At 31.8% G+C, this 19,484-nt stretch overlaps 2 protein-coding genes across 2 annotated transcripts; both read right to left on the reverse strand.

Annotated features, from left to right (window-relative positions):
* Window positions 1-5,937: 5,937 nt before the first annotated feature.
* On the reverse strand, window positions 5,938-8,556 carry LOC127138732 (putative pectinesterase/pectinesterase inhibitor 45). Its single transcript, XM_051065237.1, has 3 exons — window positions 7,047-8,556; window positions 6,801-6,961; window positions 5,938-6,731 (listed from the first exon to the last, which is right to left on the reverse strand). The coding sequence occupies exons 1-3, from the start codon at window positions 7,973-7,975 to the stop codon at window positions 6,040-6,042; spliced, it is 1,782 nt and encodes a 593-aa protein (XP_050921194.1). The 5' UTR covers window positions 7,976-8,556; the 3' UTR covers window positions 5,938-6,039.
* Window positions 8,557-8,689: 133 nt separating this feature from the next.
* LOC127138733 (probable pectinesterase/pectinesterase inhibitor 12) lies at window positions 8,690-10,804 on the reverse strand. The gene is made up of 2 exons (XM_051065238.1): window positions 9,628-10,804; window positions 8,690-9,418 (listed from the first exon to the last, which is right to left on the reverse strand). The coding sequence occupies exons 1-2, from the start codon at window positions 10,550-10,552 to the stop codon at window positions 8,715-8,717; spliced, it is 1,629 nt and encodes a 542-aa protein (XP_050921195.1). The 5' UTR covers window positions 10,553-10,804; the 3' UTR covers window positions 8,690-8,714.
* Window positions 10,805-19,484: the final 8,680 nt, after the last annotated feature.

Consider the following 19,484-nt stretch of genomic DNA (forward strand, 5'->3'; position numbering starts at 1 on the left):
TGAACAATTGCTCTGTTATCTCATCCCCTCCTTTTCGTTAACCTCCAATCCATCCCTTTATGAAGAATTTCTTAAGTCTTAAAAAACTTCTTTTTCAATTTGTCTCATCCCAGACTATGTGGGATTTGATTTCTGCTGATTTGTTCTGCTTTAAGCCATTTTCAAAATGCTTTTTTGAGTATTCATGTTAGCCTTTTGGGTAAAGCATTAAACTGAATGATTTATTTAGTTGTTTTTCAGTTTCTTAAGCGCTTCTAAAAAGTGCTTTTTAGTTAAGCTGTTTTTTTTTCTCTTTGCAGGTTACAGGTGAATTGACTTGTTTGGAATGGAAAGTGGGCTGTAAGAGAGCAAATTTGGAGGCGCGTCCAAGTCCAGAGAGTTTTCAACCTGGCTATCTAGTCTTGATCTTTAGGAACCTGTTTTCCAACAGCAGCACTTTTTTTTTTCATTTAATTAAAATGTAGTTACTTAGGTTCCTCTTTTAAGACAAATGTGTGTTTGTACTTATCTGTAACCTGTTGGATTTGAAATCTAATAGCCATTAATAACTATATATTCAACATGATTTTAAAATTATTTCAAACAATTTCTCCATATTAATTTCATGTTATCTATGTATGAATGTAGAACTTTTTTGTATGAAAATAAAATAGACCTTGAAAATGGATTAGTAAATTCAAATATTTGAATGCACCTCTTTAATCATGTTCTAACGAAGTAGGTGTATGAATGTGAATGGATTTATAAAGTTCAAAGTGCATTCTTAACCAAACATGAACAAATAGCATGAAATAAATCTAATTCAAAAATGTATGGTATGTACGAAGTGAAAAGATGATGATTATGAATGTGGTTGACTTATGATTGAAAATTTCCATGGAAAGCTTGAAAAGAATTAAATCATTACTTGTATAAGACAATGGGATGTGTATTGATTTATGAAAAGAAAGTGAGTGGTTTAGCATATTATGAAGTGTAGTTTGGCCTAAAATTGTTTTTTTTTGAATGAAATGAGTAACTATGATACATAAAGCATGTTGATTTTGTCAACAAATGTGATGGAATTATATAGGGTGGAATGTGTAAATGGACTAGTAAATAGTGATCATAGAAATAATAACATGGCTCTTAATACTTACTAATAAGAAAATAGATTTTGGATTAGTAACGTAAAAAGATTCAAACCACATTTTAGATTATGAACACACTTATGTAAATGGGTCTTTGAAACAAAGAGATCTCATGGGTAAACCACAAATGGCCGGACAAAATTGGGGTATGACAGTGATCTCAAATCACTCAAACAAGTCCCAACCCTAGGGTTAAGGAGCCAAACATGCTATGATCCTTGAGGCAATGCACTTGTGCAATAACATGATGCCATGAGGGATCTCAGGGTCAAAATTAGGGTCTTACAAAGATGTCAAAATATTTTAGGAAACAACTGATCTGATTGAAATCAAATTTGCAGAAGATTGTGCAAAGTCTTTGGATCTGCTATGAATCAAGCCTGAATCCCATATCTTTCCACTGTTATTTATAGATCGTTTCTAAACCTAAGAAGGCATCGAAGCATTGTAGAATATTGTCTAAATTAGGGTTTCATGTCTTTGTATTGTGTGAGTCATTCGAGTATCTCCTCGATACTTGAATTGGACCTGGTTTACTGAGTTGTAATTGTCAATCCCTCAAAAGCTTTTAAGCAATGGTGGATTGTATTTTTCTGATATAAGTTGTTGTATGGTTGAAGGGAAGTGAGAGGAGTCTCATATGTAAGAGATTCTTAGATAGAAACATCCACGGATAGAGATTAGGTGAGAAGTTTGTAAAACCTGAGGATGTTCAGAACTTCAAACTAATTCTGTGATAGTGGATTTCCTTCCTGACTTGGTAGCCCTTGGATGTAGGTGACGTTGCACCAAACTGGGTTAACAACTACTTGTGTTATTTCCTTTCGTGTTGTTATTTAAATCCTAACATTGTTTGTGGTGTAATAATGTGTTGACCCTGATGTCTTGACATCGTGTACAACATCCAGGATCTGCATACCAGAATTTCACAAATATATTGATGCCCGATACACATAAAGTCATGGGTGTTGTCAAAGATATTTTATATGTCTGACTAAAGCAATCAATCTTGCACATAAAGTCAGGTGCTATCAGAGACGTTTTATCCATCCGATTAAAGCACTCAATCCATCCCATAAAGTAATGGATGGTGCGGTGAGGCTTTATACGTCTGGATAAAGTAATCAATTCCCCACATGCAATAATGGGCCATCCTCGTATGAAAGCTAGCCACTCTGGATGTCGTGGTGGGTTGGCCACTTGCCTACCAATAACTGACTTTTTATTTAGTAGGAGGAAGAGGAAGCGACCTTTGTCCGAAAATGACCCTAGTGACATCCAATAAATTTTGAGGAAAAACCTTGTAAGTTCGTAAAGATCTAGTGTCGTGCACTCAAGATCATGTCAGATACCTCAAAACAGGTGCCAAAAAGAAATAAAACTTGTATTCCCTATTTCAATGTCATAATGACATCCAATAAACTTCAAGGGAATACCTCGTAAGTTTGTAAAGATCCAGAGTTGTGTACTCAGGATCATGCCCAACGCCTTAAAACAATTACGTCCAATTAACTTCGAGGGAATACCTCGTAAGTTCTAAAAGATCTAAAATCAAGATCATACAAAAACACATTAAAGAGGCAACGTAGGCATTTCATTCCATAAAAGAAGTATTTTCTACCTACTTTTCCATTACAAGGTACTATATGATAATAACTTTCAATCAAACGGTGAATTCTGTTATACAGATGTGTGGTGAAGAGTTATCAGATGTGTCATGTTACTAAGTTTGACACCTTGGTGTCATTTGATCCTGACTATATTATTTAGTCTTTGGTATTATATGATGTGGTGTTAGTGACATATTTTATCATGCACTTTAATGTGATATATATATATATATATATATATATATATATATATATATATATATATATATATATATATATATATATATATATATATATATATATATATATATATATATATATATATATTAAAATGGTCAAGGGACGGTCGACATCTAGGGTTGTAGTATTAAACTCCTGCCTATTTTAAACATCAACAAGAGTTTGGGAGACAACTGATCTGGACATTTTGGACCGATCACATTGACCCATACCAACCACCAGGAAGGGGTCACATTCCTTTGCAATACACAAAGGTTATCATCCCCATGATCGTAAAAGACCTCAACTGAAAATACATCCAACGATTCTCCGCAAATCACGACAAACAAATAATTAGTTCGTTATTTTCTTCATTCTATATAGAGAGAGTATGCGCCAAACTGAAGTAACTGGTTTCAAATTCAATTTCACTTAATTCTTCTACCTCATATACCAACTTGAGTGTTGAAGTGTTAAAGTTGCAATCCCCCAACTCCACCGCATCAGAAGTCACAATCCTCCACCACCACCGTTCCCCCTCTCATTTCTGGTTCTAGAATGGAACACATAATATTTCATAATGAACATTATGATGAAGAATCAATGAGAGGAATGAAACACTAAAAACAAAGGAAAATAGAGAAATTCACAAAAAGTACGAGATAACTTAATGCAGAACCCACACAATGACACCATCAAGTCCTAGAAGACAATAATGATGCTAACCAAGTCCAATGACACGATCTCAACTCTCCGCTTGAAGCGAGAATCAAAGGATTGATATGATAGCAACGCAAACCCGAGACAAGCGACAAAATCCAAAATGGTTGTGAAATTCCAAGTCAAGAAAATCACTTAATAGTGGTATAATTAAGGTTAGGCGCAACACAATTTCACGAATTTATAATTTATCTATAAATATATAAACATGTTTTTAGTGATCGGTAGTCTAACACCTTTTTTTGTAGGGCTTTCCACAATCTCTCTTACCACTCTATCACACGCCTTCTCCAAATCAATAAAAATTAAATACAAATTAATAAAATTATATTTAAAATTATATATTGTTATAAGATGATATAGATAATTATAAAAAAATTATATAGTTTTAATATATAAAAAACATATAGCACAACTATTTAAGAAGAATACATTTATATTCATATTTAACTTTTTATTAATTTATAAAAAATAATAGTTAAACATTTAATAAAATTACTCATGAATAAATTTGTATATTGTTATAAGATGATATAGATGGTTATAAATATTTGGGCCCGCTTGGTTTAATATTTTTTTTAAATGGTTTTTTTATGGTGTAATACAAACTTTTTATGATTTTTTTATAAAAAATGCTTCAAATAAAAATTAGTTTAAATAGTTATTCTTAGAGTTATTTTAGATATTTCATTCTTTGATATAAATATTTTTGGATATCAAAATTTCAAAAAATCAATTAAATTTGAAGTTATTTCAAATATTTTTTTATAAAAATTATTTTTGAGATATATCCTTTTTAAAATGTTGTAATTTTGACTATATATTAATATTCAATAATGTGTATTTATGTTATAGATTGTCAAAATTAATCTTTTAATTTATAAAAAATGAATTTTAAAAAAATTGTAATATTTTAAAAACATTTTTATAAAAATTATTTTTGAAAATACAAAAAAAAAATTGTTTTAAAAATTAAAACAAATGGACCCTTTTTATAAATTTAACTTATAAAAATAGTAATTCAATTTAAAAAATATAAAAATAATTAATACTAATATTTATTGTTGTTAATATACAATACATATAATTGTAATATTTTTTTATAAATATTTGATTAAAATAAATGAAATTATGAACAATTCCCTACTAAAATAATAGTTGAAATTACATAATCAAAATATGAAATAAAAGTTTATTTAAATAATATTAGATTATTATTAAAATATATGAAATGAATATATAAAATATAAATTATTAGAAGCATAGCCTAGTGGATAGGGCTCACATTTTTCTGTCAAAAAAAATAAATATAAGTTATTAGAAAAAAAATCTATCTATAAAAAATAGGAGTTGAATATGAAAATAAAATTAGTCAGTGAAAATCGTGGTTGGTAAAGAAAAAATGATTATAGTAAATTTTAAAATGGATTTTTGGTGATAGGAATTAAAAGTACAAAAATTATTTTTAAAATTTTTAAAAAGAAAATTAATAGTAAAATTTTGAAATTATAATTTAATATAATTAATTTTATTTATGTGTTTTTATAAAAAAAAGATTTATATTTAGGTTCAATTGACCAAATACATTTCAGATTTAGCTGAGGTATCTTTTACGCAATTAATTATGTTCCTCTATATTTATCATTTGGTTTAAGAATTTTTTTAAAATTTATTTTCTGTTATTTTATTTCAATTCTCTTGTACAATAAAATTTTATTCTTGTACAAATTATTAAAAAAATATTGTAAAAATAATGATATATGTACTCAAAGAAACAATGACATGTTTTTAAAATCATTAATTAATAAAAAGTAACCATAGAAAAAAACGGGTAAATTCTACTAATTGTTGGAGTCAAGCATATTGGTAAATGGTAACACAAGATTGATTTGTAAACTAGTATAAGTTAGCTAACAATAATTATTTTATTCAATCTGTTTTAAAATAAATGTCATTGTAACAAATAAATTTTATTTTTTAATATAAAACAAATTATATATTTTTAATCGTGTCATTTAATTATTAATATTTACACAATTTCTAGTATATTATTAAAGTTAATTGAATAAAATTGTAATATATTTCAACAATTTTTTTAATATATGTGTAAAAACTTTAAAAATGCTCATTTTAAAACGGATAGAATAGTATGTAGATTTATTTTCAAAGAATAATAACATTTTCAAAGAATAATAACAAATGTAACATAAAAACAACAACAAAAAGAAAAAAAAAATTACAAATGATCCCAGTCAAAATGATTAACTCAAAGCATATATAATTAATCATGTAACATAAACAAATTCATTGGTTGAATCAATGAAACAAACTCTGACTCACTCACCAAACAAAATCATTTTTCAATAGTACATTCCTTGTTGTGAAGGTACTCCTGAGGATTGAACCCATGTTCCTTTCAAGAAATTCGCCACTGTATACTTACTAGCTTCTTCTTTGTTAATAATCTTATAACCAGGCCATTTGATTCTATTACTAGTACTTGAACCAGGTCCAGTGTTGTTAAACTCTGCATAATACAATGTATCTAACGCGAAGTTTCCTTCCCATGGTGTCCATCCATCAGGGTGAATGAACTCGCCTATTTCTGTTTCCATTACTATTGTTCTTGAAAACTCCTTCCATGGTCTACCAAGGTAGCTTCTTATGGTTTTTGTGACAGGTACTAGTTTATCATCAGCTTTGATTGTGCACTTTTGTAAAACTGTTCCTGTTGCTTGCTGTTTGTCCATTCTGCCTTGTGCTGTCACCATGTTCTGTTGGTTGTCCATTGGTTTTCTGACCACCATGATGCAGTTTTGGAATATGACCGCTGCGTCGCCGAAGATGAAGTCGATTGTTCCTGTTACGATGCAGCTGCGGTAGAATTGTCTGTGTGTTTGTGTGTAGAGTGTGTCTTGGTAACCCTCGAAGCGACAGTTGGCAAAGACTGCACGGTCGGCTTGGACTCGGGCTGCCACGGCTTGATGTCCGTCGGGACCGGCTGTGTTCCTGAATCCCATTGCCAGACCTAAAAATCCTTCTCCTAGCACCACTGCATAATATATATTACCAATCAGATACATTGTTTATTCGATGAATCTAAAAAGTAAACTTGACTTACCAAAACTCGCGGTCAGGAAGGTTCTGACACCATCCCTGAAGTTTTTGTTACCAGTGATGATACTCTTTTGTGATCCATCACCATACATGGTTACATTTTGCATTTTCTTCGTCACTGTCACGACTTCGTCGTATACTCCTTCTTTAACATAAACCACATACCTGCATAACATAACATGAAAAATGTGACATATAACAATATGACGCGATTTGATTGGATGCATGTGTAAAAATGTTTTATGTATACCTTCCCGGGTAGATTGCGGGGATGGCTGCCAAAGCGTCGGAGATGGTTTTGAAGTCACCACTTCCGTCTTTTGCGACGGTGACATTAGGTTTAGGTCTAATGTCAGAAGCCTTCAACACCCTTCTTTCTTCGGGATGGATCCATGAAGGTAAGCCTTCGGAATCCAAAGAAGCCACGGGGGAGTTATCAGACAACAACAAACGGCCGCGCGCGAGGGTCTGAACGGTTGAAAGGAATGTAGAAACTTGAGTGACAATAGCAAGAGAATTGCTGACAAATTCCTTAGAATCATCAAAGAGTTTCTGAAGATCAGTCTTCATTTTTCCTTCGGGAAAACCATCGACACATGTTTGTTGGAAAGAGATGACAGCACTCAACCAACTGTTTAGATCAGGTGCTTTCGAAGAAAGTTTCTTGAATTCGATTTCGGAAAGTTGACTGATAGAGGCTTCTAAGTCCTCCTTAGCATCTTCAATAAGCAGCTTACAATCCTCAAACGCACCTTTCTCTTTTTCGTTGTTGAACTTGAATGAGCTTGTCTTGTTAAAGGCTTTGTTAACTTCGTCTTGGACGATTTTAACGTAGACTTTGAGAAGATCTTTAGGGTGTTGAAGTTTAGGATCCTGTTCCATTGCTTTGTTAAGAGGACCTTCACATTTATCTTTGTAATCTGCGGTACTGCATACTAATTTAACTATCTTTTCTGAATGCGCAACATGTTTGTTGGTGTTAGAAGTTGGAGATCCTCCGTTCTTGCTATTGCGTTCACCAGCATCACCGTATTTTGTGGTGGCAACGAAGAATGCACAACCTATCATACCGACAAGGACAACGGTAGCAATAACACCGATGAGGATTCTTTTCTTTAACTGTTGTTTCTTCTCGTTCCTTCGTCGTTCTGAGATGAGGTCGAAATCTTGAAACGCCATTTTTATTTTAATACTAGATTAAAATTATTATTTTGTTCTAAGGCAGAGACTTCTCTGCCTTAGTGACAATCTTCACTCCAGTCACGGAAAAATAATAAGAGAAATAGAAGATTGTGATCAAATGAGGGATGGTTTCAACTCCTTTTGAAGTAGGTTTGGTTCATCATTTGCAACTTTAACGTGGTTTTTTTTCCCTTCATGGAAACACTAATATTAGAATAGTGGATGAGAGACATTCTAGGTGTTCTAATTTTAGAAAATATAATGGTCAAAGGTTGTTCCATGTTAAAAATAACATGTTCTGTTGTTCAATTTTACCGTATTTGCCGCAAAACATTCATATCCTTCACAATAAAACAACTACTTTCAATCTCCTTCTCTCCTTCTTCTAAGGAACTAAAAGTAGAGTTTAATTAAATCAAGTAACACAAACCAAACATAGCATAGGAAGATGTTATTATTGTTTCACAAAAGATAATTAAAATTTCGTCTTAAATCAAGATCAAACGAATTATAGTCTCACGAAAAATGCAAGAATAATAAGTCGTAACAAAATGATACTTTACAAATAAAATCATAAAAATTTCTCGTGTATGGTCGGCCAAAATATAATTTTAATGCATTCTTCTATGTCGGCGTATATAGACGGGTCCTCTTTTCGAAATACTTAATAAAACTAAAACATTAAAATCAACCATGCAATATTTGAAAACATTATAGTAAAGACTAAAGTTATATATCAAATCCCTTCATCATAAGGAAATGAAGTAGATCCAATCCAAGCATCACCAATGATGAACTCAGAAACAGTGAAGTTATATGCACTATCAAAATCCATTAAATGGTAGCCTAACCATTTAACTCGGCTATCCGTCGCAGAACCAGGTCCATAGTTCGCAAACTCTCCATAATACAAAGTGTCTAACCCTTGATCATCTTTATCAGAAGAAGAAGACCACTTTGTCCATCCTATTGGATCAATAAACACATCAATGTAAGACTCAATGAAAACAGTTCTAGAATAAACCCTCCAAGGCCTTCCAAGGTAACTCTTGAAGTTGTTCGAGTTGTTATACAAATCAGTAGTAGCTAAAATCGAACAGTTTTGAATTGAGATGCCGGTGTCTTCATCAGGAGAATCTCTTGACTGTGCTGTGATGACAGTGAATTGATTGGTTAACGGCATTCTTGAAACAATGTTACATGCTTGGAAAACTACTGCTGCGTTTCCAAATATGTAATCTATGGTCCCGAAAATGTCACATTCTCGGTAGAATTGTCTAAAGGAGTGAACATAGAGTGTGTCTTGGTAACCATACATTGCACATTTGTAAAAAGCTGTTAAGTCTGTATTCACTCTTAGAGCAACTGCTTGATGCTTCTCCGGTCCTGCCTTGTTCTCGAAAGATATATCGCGCGCTAGAAAGCCCTCACCAGAAACCGCTGACAAAACATAAGACATTAGATATATAGATCGTCTAACTCGTCTATTAATCAACGCGAAACTAACAATGAAAACATGAATTTCAACAGTTGCAAGTTATAATAGGCACATCAATCAATACCTATGAAGCACTGATTCTGACGCAGACACGGACACTGGACACACGGCACTGATACTAATGCAAAAAATATAGTCCCAAAATGATTACCTAAAGTTGCAGATCTGAAGGTAGTCCAGCCATCAACAGCACTTCTATTACCAGTAATGAAAGTGACATCATTTCCATCACCAAGTAGAACAATATTGGTTTTATAACTCAAAATTTCAACATTTTCTTCATACACACCTTCTTTCACATAGATTAATATCCTATCATAGCTGTTATTCGGAGCAAAGTTAACGGCATCATTGATAGTGCTAAAGTTTCCACTTCCATCTGCAGCCACAACAAGCACATCATCCCTACTTTGCAAGAACCGACCGCGATCTTTTCTTGACAACCATGTTACAGCCTCGATCAAACGCCGGTTTTCACGTCCTCTCGAAGCTCTTATCTCAGGCTTGGGAAGCATTGACAGAGAATTACTAACATATTTGTAAGTGTTGATCACTGAATCAACTAGAACTTGTTTCATTGTACCTGAAGCAGAATCTAAGCTCTCTAAACATGTGTTCTTGTTGGTAACTGCTGCACTGAGATAAGTTCTTGCATCAACTAAGCTTCTAGTGTTTGAGGAAGTGATTCCAGATAGTGATCTTTTCAAGGAAGCCAAAGTTGATTGATGAAGCTCTTTGCAATCTTGTAACACTCCTCTTTTGTTTTCTATGATGCTTGAATGCTGTTGTGCAGCATTATTGAATTGGTTAGATAGTTTCGTGGTTTCGGATATGGATAGTTGAAGGGAATGGAGAAGGATGTTGATGATGGTTGGGTTTATGGTTATTGAGATAGAAAGTTTTGATGAGTTGAAGCAAAGTTCAGGGTGTGGAGTGGTTTTGCAGAAGGATCTTAGTGAAGAGATTTTTGCATGTAGTGTTGTTGTGGAAGATTTGGAGGAGTTGGTGAAAGATGAAGTGGTTGAGTAGAAAATTGTTAAGAGAAGAAAGAAGAGTTTAGAAGAGAAACTAGCCATGAATTGAGTTGAATAACGTTTGTAACTTATGCGAGTTGTATCATTTTTTATATACACAAGATTATACAGAAATAGCAGACAAACAGACAACAAACTGCACTGAGATCCTTTACTGAATGGCAAAATCAATTCTTTTATAAACTATATTCATTTTCCTAGGCTGACATGCACGAGTCTTTGCATAAAAAAAATTGGAAATGTATTCGGAGAGTTGAATAATTAGAGGGAACTTTTTATGCATAATTTATTTATGTATAACTTTGACATTTACATGCATATCTATAATGATTGTGATATCTATCAATGCATGCGGTAGGTAGGACACGGATATGCATAGGTGTGTGAAAAAAGTATAAAGAAACATTTGAAGTCACGTTGTGCTGGTGACTTGGTCCACAGAGTCTGTTAAAATTTCACAGTCTAATTTGTTTTTATATCGGTGGAAATGAATGTTACTATTGCAAAAGTATCCAGTCACTCAGTTTCTATATCACGGGTTACTAGTTAGGACACTGATTTGGAATACAACTACAAGAGTGCATATGTAAGGAATGTTTGTATGTGTATATATAAAAGTAAGGTAAAAAATATGGACAATAAATTTTTTTTTTAAAAGCATGGTTGATATTTGTTATGGGAATGACTCCAAATCCCAAAGATAAAGACTCATTTGTAAGGCGAAAAGAGTAATACGTGACTTAGGTAGATTATATTTCTCTTTTAAGCGGTTATTGCAAGCGTTTGTGCGTCCAGATCAATCTAATGAGTGACCGTGATTCATGCCTTATTTTATGCTTTCAGTTATCAACAACTTTTTTTATTTAAGAGGGAAAATATGAAATTTTTACAAAAGATCTACTGGACATTTTTATTTATAGCATGGTACAACAACAAAATTTACTGGACCTAAAGTTGTCAAATGGATCAGCCCGACCCAACCTGTTTCGGCCTAGGGGGCCAAAACATATAAATGGTTGAAGTGGGTCGACCCGATTACTTCATGGGCTACTAAAAATGAGCCTGACCTAGTTTCTAATGGGCCATGCAACCTGTGGGTCAGCTCGACCCATATTTCAATATTATAGGTTTAATTTCATAAAAAAGATGTAATGGACAAAAGCTATCTAACATAAGTAAAGAGTAATCATAAACTTAGTTAAGCGATGTTTAAAATATTCATCAAATCAACATTCATATATCTGACTACCATAATAACATCTATTTAAAAATCGAGATTAATTCAATATTATCTCTAATACTCATCAAACTTTTTCTTCATCTCGCAATCAATTCTTTGATTGCATCATCTTGAAAATATATCTTCATCCTCTTTAACTTTTCTTTTCATATGAAAACACAATTATGCAATCATATCTTAGCTCAATATTTTCCCCCAAAATTAACAAAAATCATTTTATAAATTTATTTTTAATGGGCCAGTTTGAAGCCCGCTTGGCCGGCCCGACCTGGCCCATGAAAAACATAGGCTTGGTGGACTGCACCAAAAAGATAGGGTCGTGTTTTTTTAAGGTTTTATGCGACCCGACCCACTCTAAAGTATAAGGTCGGTGGGTTGGCTCGACGAGTTGAGCCCATTTTAATAGACCTAACAAAAAGGACATTCATAGTTGAAGAGAGCCTATAACATGTTAAACCGAAGAACAAACTGCGCAAGAAGCCATATCCCAAAGAAACCAAGTCAACACTCTAGAATCGGCCTCCATTAGAGCAGCGGTGCCGCAAAGAGAAGTTTCAAGATCACCAAGTCGTCACCATCATATAACAAATCATACTCATTTCTCCGACCGTTAAAGGGAAACGACGATCATGCTCACCCTGAGGTGTGTCATCCTTGGAGAAGAGAGAGACATGGAGAAGATGCTCTGGTCATATAGCAGAAGAGAAATCCCATGTTTGTCCATATCCTCGAGAAAAGAATTTTGAGGTCGCTAGAGAAACTTCTCCAGCTTCAAAACTATGGTGGGGTCGGGGATCCATAAAAACATGTCGAGAACGTGGACGATTGATAGGACTACTACCATGCCAACGAGACTATAAAGTTCAAACTCTTTGCAATAACCCTAACTTGATCCACAACAACCTAGTATAAAATCCTCCTGGGCTGAAGCGTAGATTCGTGGAGAGACCTCTATGAAGCCTTTAACGCCCACTTCACCACCCATAAGCGTCAACCCATTACTATGATCATACTCAATGAGATTACTCGAGGAAATAAGGAGACCTTATGTGGGTACATTGACCACTTCACTAAAGTGGAAGTATCCATGTGGGGCGTAAATAAAGGATTGAAATCTTGGATTTCCGAAAGAGGAATGAGGTCAAACTACATGTTCTGAGAGAAGTTAGGGCTTAAGGAAACACATAGTTTGAAATAATTACTGAGTATAGCACAACCTCACATTAATTATGAGTAAAAACTCTTGGCCATTAAAATCAACCAAGGATCGGGGAACACCTAACCTAGCCGACCACTAGAGAGTGATGTTGGTTGGCATAAAGAAGAAGGAGAGTGCGGGCCTCGGTCTAGATTTAACGTTTATACTCCACTAAACACTTCAAGGGAGAAAACTTTGAAAGAATATGCAAGCACAAAGTTCAAAGAAGCCTAGATCGGGAACCCGTATCCAGTCAAAGAGTTTTTCTATACAGACAAGTCTAAGTATTATTGTTTCCCTAAAAGTCAATGCCATAACACGAATGATTGCATATAGCTGAAGGATGCAATTGAAGGTCTGATTAGGAAGATACGGTTGACCGAGTACACTAAGGATAACAAGATAGGCCAAAAAGACTCGTCAAAGAAGAAACACACATCTTAGAGGGGGCAATCCCCCAAGAAAACTGTTGAAGTTGTTTTCGAGGCTAAGAGCAAGGATATCAGCATTGGAGAAGAAGAATGATACAAATGGAAATGCCAATACATTGCTTTCATCATTGGTGGTGCCACGTGGGTAGAGAATCCCTCCAAAGGGACATCGAAAAGGAAGATTTTTGAGTTGTTGACCGTCAACCAGAAGGACATAAGCACTTCGACAAAAGGATCTGAGAGGCTAATACCCAGATTTTGCGATAACGAGAGAATAAGGGGGATCCCAAACTAGATATTTCCTTTATAACAAATATAATCACTAACTTTGACGTCTCCTGGGTACTCATCGATGACAGAAGCTCTTATGATATCATATACTCATATCTTTTCTAGAAGATGGGGCTGAAAAAGGAGAAGTTGTGGCCCTATGAAGGCTCTGGCCTATCTAACCCGTCCTTAGGGAAATATTGAGTTGATTGTCATCCTAGGAGAAGGACGTGATACCGGGACAATCAATTCTTAATTTTTGGTAGTCCCTTGTAGAAGATTATGCAAATGCATCATACACAAGCCCTTCACAGAAACCTTGGATGCAGTAACATCCCTAGTCCATCTTAAGTTGAAGTACCACAACGTCCATGACAAGTCGGTAACGATAAGCGCCGATCAGTATGGGAAGAAGATGATTTATAAAGCTTTGCATCAGGTTTTAAAAAAGGCAAAGGAAAAGGTTTGGAGATCAACATAGCATCCCTGGCGAGAAAGTTGCAACACATGGCTATCCAACCTCGTACAGGTAAGTCAGATGATCTCGGCCAAATGAGTACAAATAACTAATCCTACTGAAGTCGAAGTTAGCCACCACGTCTTCGGTGCCCAATAAATAGTGGTCACTGGCGAAGCTAGGACGCAAATTCAGGTGGTGTAGAATATTTCAAAGAGCTAAATAAGTTTTTGTTCTTCTAAATATTTTAAGTTTCATCTTTAAACTCCCTAAAATTTTCTTTTCGAATAATTGTTATTCTATACCTTTACGTTTTCAATTTTAGTCTCTAGGTAAATTTTTGTACGTTTCGATCATCGGTAGTAGAGTGAAGTTAAATTTTACACAAAACTACAACTTTCTTGATTTTGAAAATGGTAAATTTTCTTCACTTTTCCCTGGATGAATGTGGCGTGCAAAATCTTACATAGAAACTAAATTTAAAGACAAACAAATTTAAAGAAATTACTATTTTAAAAAAAAATTAAAACAAAATTTAAAATATTTAGAGAAGTAACATTTATTTAACCTTATTTTAAATAATTCTTACTAGACATTCGTACGATACACAGATAAATTTTATTAAAATATTAATAATAAATATTGTAGTTTAAATAAATAATTTAAAACATAATTACATGAGTTAGCAATAACTTAGTAGTTTGCATGTCTTAAAAAATATCAATATATATTTTCAACAAAATTAAAGAAAGAGAAATAAATTATATACTAAAAGTAGTAAAATTTATAGAGTAAAAAATATCTAAAATGATCTCTTTGTTATTATTGGTATAGAAAAAAATTATATACTACTTAAAAACCAACGATTTTAATAACAAATATTGTAGATTGTAATCAAAATAAATCATGAGTTTGTAAAAATAACAACTATTAATTCTTTGTACGATATTTTAAATCTACTTTTAATATATAAAAGTTAATTACCACCATAATTACTTAATTACCCTAATTACAATCCATAATACAACTACTTTCATGTTCCTATAAGTAATTTCGTACTAAACTCTATTTATACTACTAAAAAATATTACCGTTATTTTATTGTTGTTGCAATCTTATCATTCCAAAATAAAATCAATATTCTGAAATCAAATTAATTATTATTGTAGTTTTTTTGCCAAATATTATCGTTACTTGATTTTCTTTAAATGACAAAATGAATATTTAATTGTATAATTATATGTTATTAAATTATAACTTTAAAATTAAAAATAACTATTTAATATAGTTGATTAATATTAATTGAGTAATTTAATATTATTGTTAATTTACCTACCAATTAATTATTATTATTGTTATTAATAATAATTATATTTACCCGCCATATATGATAAGAATATTTTTAAAATTTAAATAGTATATTTATTATTTGATTTGATTTGATTTAATTGAGATCCAAACTCTATAAATTAAAATCGGTTACTTATTATGAACAATAATATAGGGTCATTCCAATGTCAATCTATTATTAATTGAATTTTACATAGATGTAATTTTGCAATAACACGCTGACATATTGAATCTTATACCCCTGTTATCTTTGCACTAACAGCGGTATAAGATTCAATATGCCAGTGTGTTATTGCAAAATTACATCTATGTAAAATTCAATTAATAATAGATTGACATTGGAATGACCCTATATTATTGTTCATAATAAGTAACCGATTTTAATTTATAGAGTTTGGATCTCAATTAAATCAAATCAAATCAAATAATAAATATACTATTTAAATTTTAAAAATATTCTTATCATATATGGCGGGTAAATATCAATAATAATAATAACAATAATAATAATTAATTGGTAGGTAAATTAACAATAATATTAAATTACTCAATTAATATTAATCAACTATATTAAATAGTTATTTTTAATTTAAAGTTATAATTTAATAACATATAATTATACAATCAAAATGATGTTATATATGTGTAACATCAAAGGTTGGATCCTTTTCAGCATTTTGCCACACACCTCTATCAAATTTATATACTCTTTTTTTTTTCCAGGTTATTAGGTTTGTAATTTTATAGTCATCTAAATTTGCAGTTACATTAATTTTTGAATTTTTTTTCAGTGAAAATGAGTAGAAAGGTTGATTCTGTGAAAGACATCAATGACTCAAAAGAAACTTTGCGTCTTGCTGTTCGAATAATGGATGTTTGGAGTGTTGTGAATAATAAGGATATTGAACATTTGGAGATGATTGTTATGGATTCCTTGGTAAATTGTTTTTCTTTTTTTAAGTATAGATTTTTGTATGATAGTTAGTAGTTACAACAAAATGCTTTTTTGTATAACATATAAAAAGAAGATTATTTTCATTTTGTTAGGGTGATCGGATTCAGGTCCTTATTCGTCATGACCATTTACTGAAATGGAAAGAGGTCATTAAGGAGAATATGACCTGCATTATAAACAATGGCAATGTCTATAACAATGATTTTCAGTAGAAGGTATGTGATCATTCAAAAAAAATTGTGTTTCTTGGTGGTACCACAATGAAGGCAATCGAACTTCAAAATATTCCACCTAAAGGATATTTCTTTAAAGATTTTGGTGAGATACTTCAAGGCAAATGCAAAACCGATAGACTGGAAGGTAATTTAAATTCTATTATAACTTATATAACTTATATATTTGCAAACATATTCAATAATGAACCTTACTTTAATGTAGATATTATTGGTGCTGTTAGTGAGATAAACCATATCCAATCCAACACTCCGGGGAAGAAAGTTGTTGTTTCTGTTGTGCTGAAAGATTTGAAGTAATGCGCATTGTTTTCATAACTTATGTGTTTGATAAATTTATATATTTTACATCACTGAATCCCATCATATAATATTGTTTATTTATATTGCAAAATAGGGGTAATTGCATAAATTGCAATTTATGGGAAATCTATGGATCAAAATTTTTGGCTTACTACAATGATCCTAAAAACAATGGAGCTATTGTAATTCTGCTCACTCATGCAATGGTAAAAGATGGCCAAGGTATTACACTATCAGACTTTATAAATACATAGCTGATTTGTATTTTTCATTATACGTTCAATAATTTATATATTAATTATACAATTTACAGTGTCAAATGCATGTAGTGGTTCCAAATTGTTGATAAATGAAGACATCCCTGAAATTCAAGATTTTATGTCTAAGTATGAATTTTATTTATTTATTTATATTCAGATTATTATACATAATTTTTAATTTCAAAAACAATCTTATTTCTATAGGTTGCCTACTAATGAACAGAAGGAGAAGCCTACTCAATCTGCAAAATCTCTTTCTAATTGGTCTGGTGGTTCTCAGTATTCGCCATATAAAGGTTTGTTCATAATGCGAAATGTATGTCCTTAAGTTAGTTCTGCAAAATCAAACATGTAAGTTGAATACTATAGAGCCGAATTTATCTTTACTATTACAATTATATTGTTTGCTTTTTGAAATTAATATCATTTTTGATTTGCTTTTAGGAAAATTTATGTGTTACTGTACACATTGAAATTTGCTGTCTCAAAGTATGGATGGTTTTATTATGGCTGCACAAGGTGTTCTTCGAAGGCACCTAATCCTGAAAAAGCTTATGAATGTTCATGTGGGCAAAAAGTCGAACAGCCTATACCAAGGTACATATAATCTAGATGAATTGCAAATAAATTTGGTAATGGATTTGTTATTAATCATATTATTTTCTTCGTTTAAAATACTATAGGTACAAGATTGAGATATATGTTAGCAATGGTGAATCAAAATATCGATTTGTATTCTGGGATTCCGAATGTGCTGCTATACTTGGAATGACGGCTGAATTTATGCATAACTCTATGGTGGAGGTACATTGTTATACATAAGTTAAAATGTTAATAGTTTATCGAGTTGTAAAGTTCAGATTATCACTCATGGTTGATATTTTATTTTTCCATTAGAATGGAGAAGATGATCCAATGGTTTATCCCGATGAGCTTGAAATGCTGTTGAATAAGAAAATGGCTTTTAGAGTTAAGGTGCAGCCAACGTTTTCCCAAGCGTCTGTTTGGAAGCTTTGTGATGATGAAGCATTTGTTAAAGAGATTGAAAATGACTACATAGTAGAAGACATATAATATTCACTTAATTCATGTATTATTTAAACATTTAACAAGTATAATAAATATTCGATGTTTCAATGTGCAGAATCAGTCTAAAACTGAATATGCAAAGTTGGTCCCTAACAAAGAAAATTTGGAAACTTCCGCAGTAAGTATCTTCATTTGTTAACATAATAATTTTCTATGATAAATATTGTATTATTATAATTCATTTTATATCTGACAATTAATTTTTTATATTGCAAGCAAACATTATCTGCATCTGGTGAAAATGATCCAGAATCAATCATTCTAATGACTCCGGCTAAGGATGTTGTAATTGCTGACAAGGGTGAAGAAGTTGATTTTGAAGCGTCTGACGTTACGCAATTATCAGGCACCAAACCATCCAAGAAATTAAAGATAGAACCATCTTCTTAATTAGAATTTTCGGAAATTTGATATTGAAATATATTTTATGAACTTTTTAGCACCAGAATGAGTTTAAGTATGAAGTTGTTAAGAACATGATATGTTTTGGTTGTAGGATGTGTTCTTACTTTTTTGAAGTATTTATTTTGTGGGATTACAATTGACATTTATATTTCATGTATGGTTTAAAGGATGATAATGAGTATTTAATTCATGTGTGTGAAATTATTCAAAATCCTATGTTGTTATGTTGAACATTGTGTTTTGTGTGTTCTTTCAACTACAAAATTTATATGAGTATCATCATATTTTCAAATGTTAATAAGTATTTTAGATTGATAACAAAATACGTTGTCATCTTATGAAATATGTGTATACGACTAAATTATAAATAGATTATTGCATGTCATGTTTGGTTTCAGCATGCCTAATGGTGTTAGAAATTAAAAAAACAATTACATAAAAATTTATTATGAAATCCTTCAAAACTAATTATAGAAAACACATAGAAACACATTTTTTTACAATTTTTTTCAAAGTCTAATATATATGTTAAAATTGCAGGTAGTTCAGAAATGTTGGAGCAATGTTTGAATCTTGCATTCAACTGAATTAAGGATTTATAAAAAAAACAAGGTATAATTATCATATACAGTGAATTGTCTTTTAATTGGTAATGGAAAATCTACATTGTTTGTTTGAAATGATTAAGTTAAGCATGCAACTATACTTTTTACCAATCTCACGTCATCATATATAGTATTATAACTCAACATATTTAAATTATTTATTTGCCAAAATATAGTT

The sequence above is a fragment of the Lathyrus oleraceus genome, chromosome 4, assembly GCF_024323335.1.
Source record: "Lathyrus oleraceus cultivar Zhongwan6 chromosome 4, CAAS_Psat_ZW6_1.0, whole genome shotgun sequence".
NCBI lineage: Eukaryota > Viridiplantae > Streptophyta > Magnoliopsida > Fabales > Fabaceae > Lathyrus > Lathyrus oleraceus.

What these genes read in the sequence shown, in the direction of transcription:
- LOC127138732 (XM_051065237.1), bottom strand. Translation starts at nt 7,975, where the DNA reads ATGGCGTTTCAAGATTTCGACCTCATCTCAGAACGACGAAGGAACGAG. An exon ending in CCCGCAATCTACCCGGGAAG is followed by an intron (nt 6,962 to 7,046) that starts GTATACATAAAA and finishes TATGTTATGCAG; the next exon opens with GTATGTGGTTTATGTTAAAG. An exon ending in CTTCCTGACCGCGAGTTTTG is followed by an intron (nt 6,732 to 6,800) that starts GTAAGTCAAGTT and finishes TATATTATGCAG; the next exon opens with TGGTGCTAGGAGAAGGATTT.
- LOC127138733 (XM_051065238.1), bottom strand. Translation starts at nt 10,552, where the DNA reads ATGGCTAGTTTCTCTTCTAAACTCTTCTTTCTTCTCTTAACAATTTTC. An exon ending in CTTCAGATCTGCAACTTTAG is followed by an intron (nt 9,419 to 9,627) that starts GTAATCATTTTG and finishes ATGTTTTGTCAG; the next exon opens with CGGTTTCTGGTGAGGGCTTT.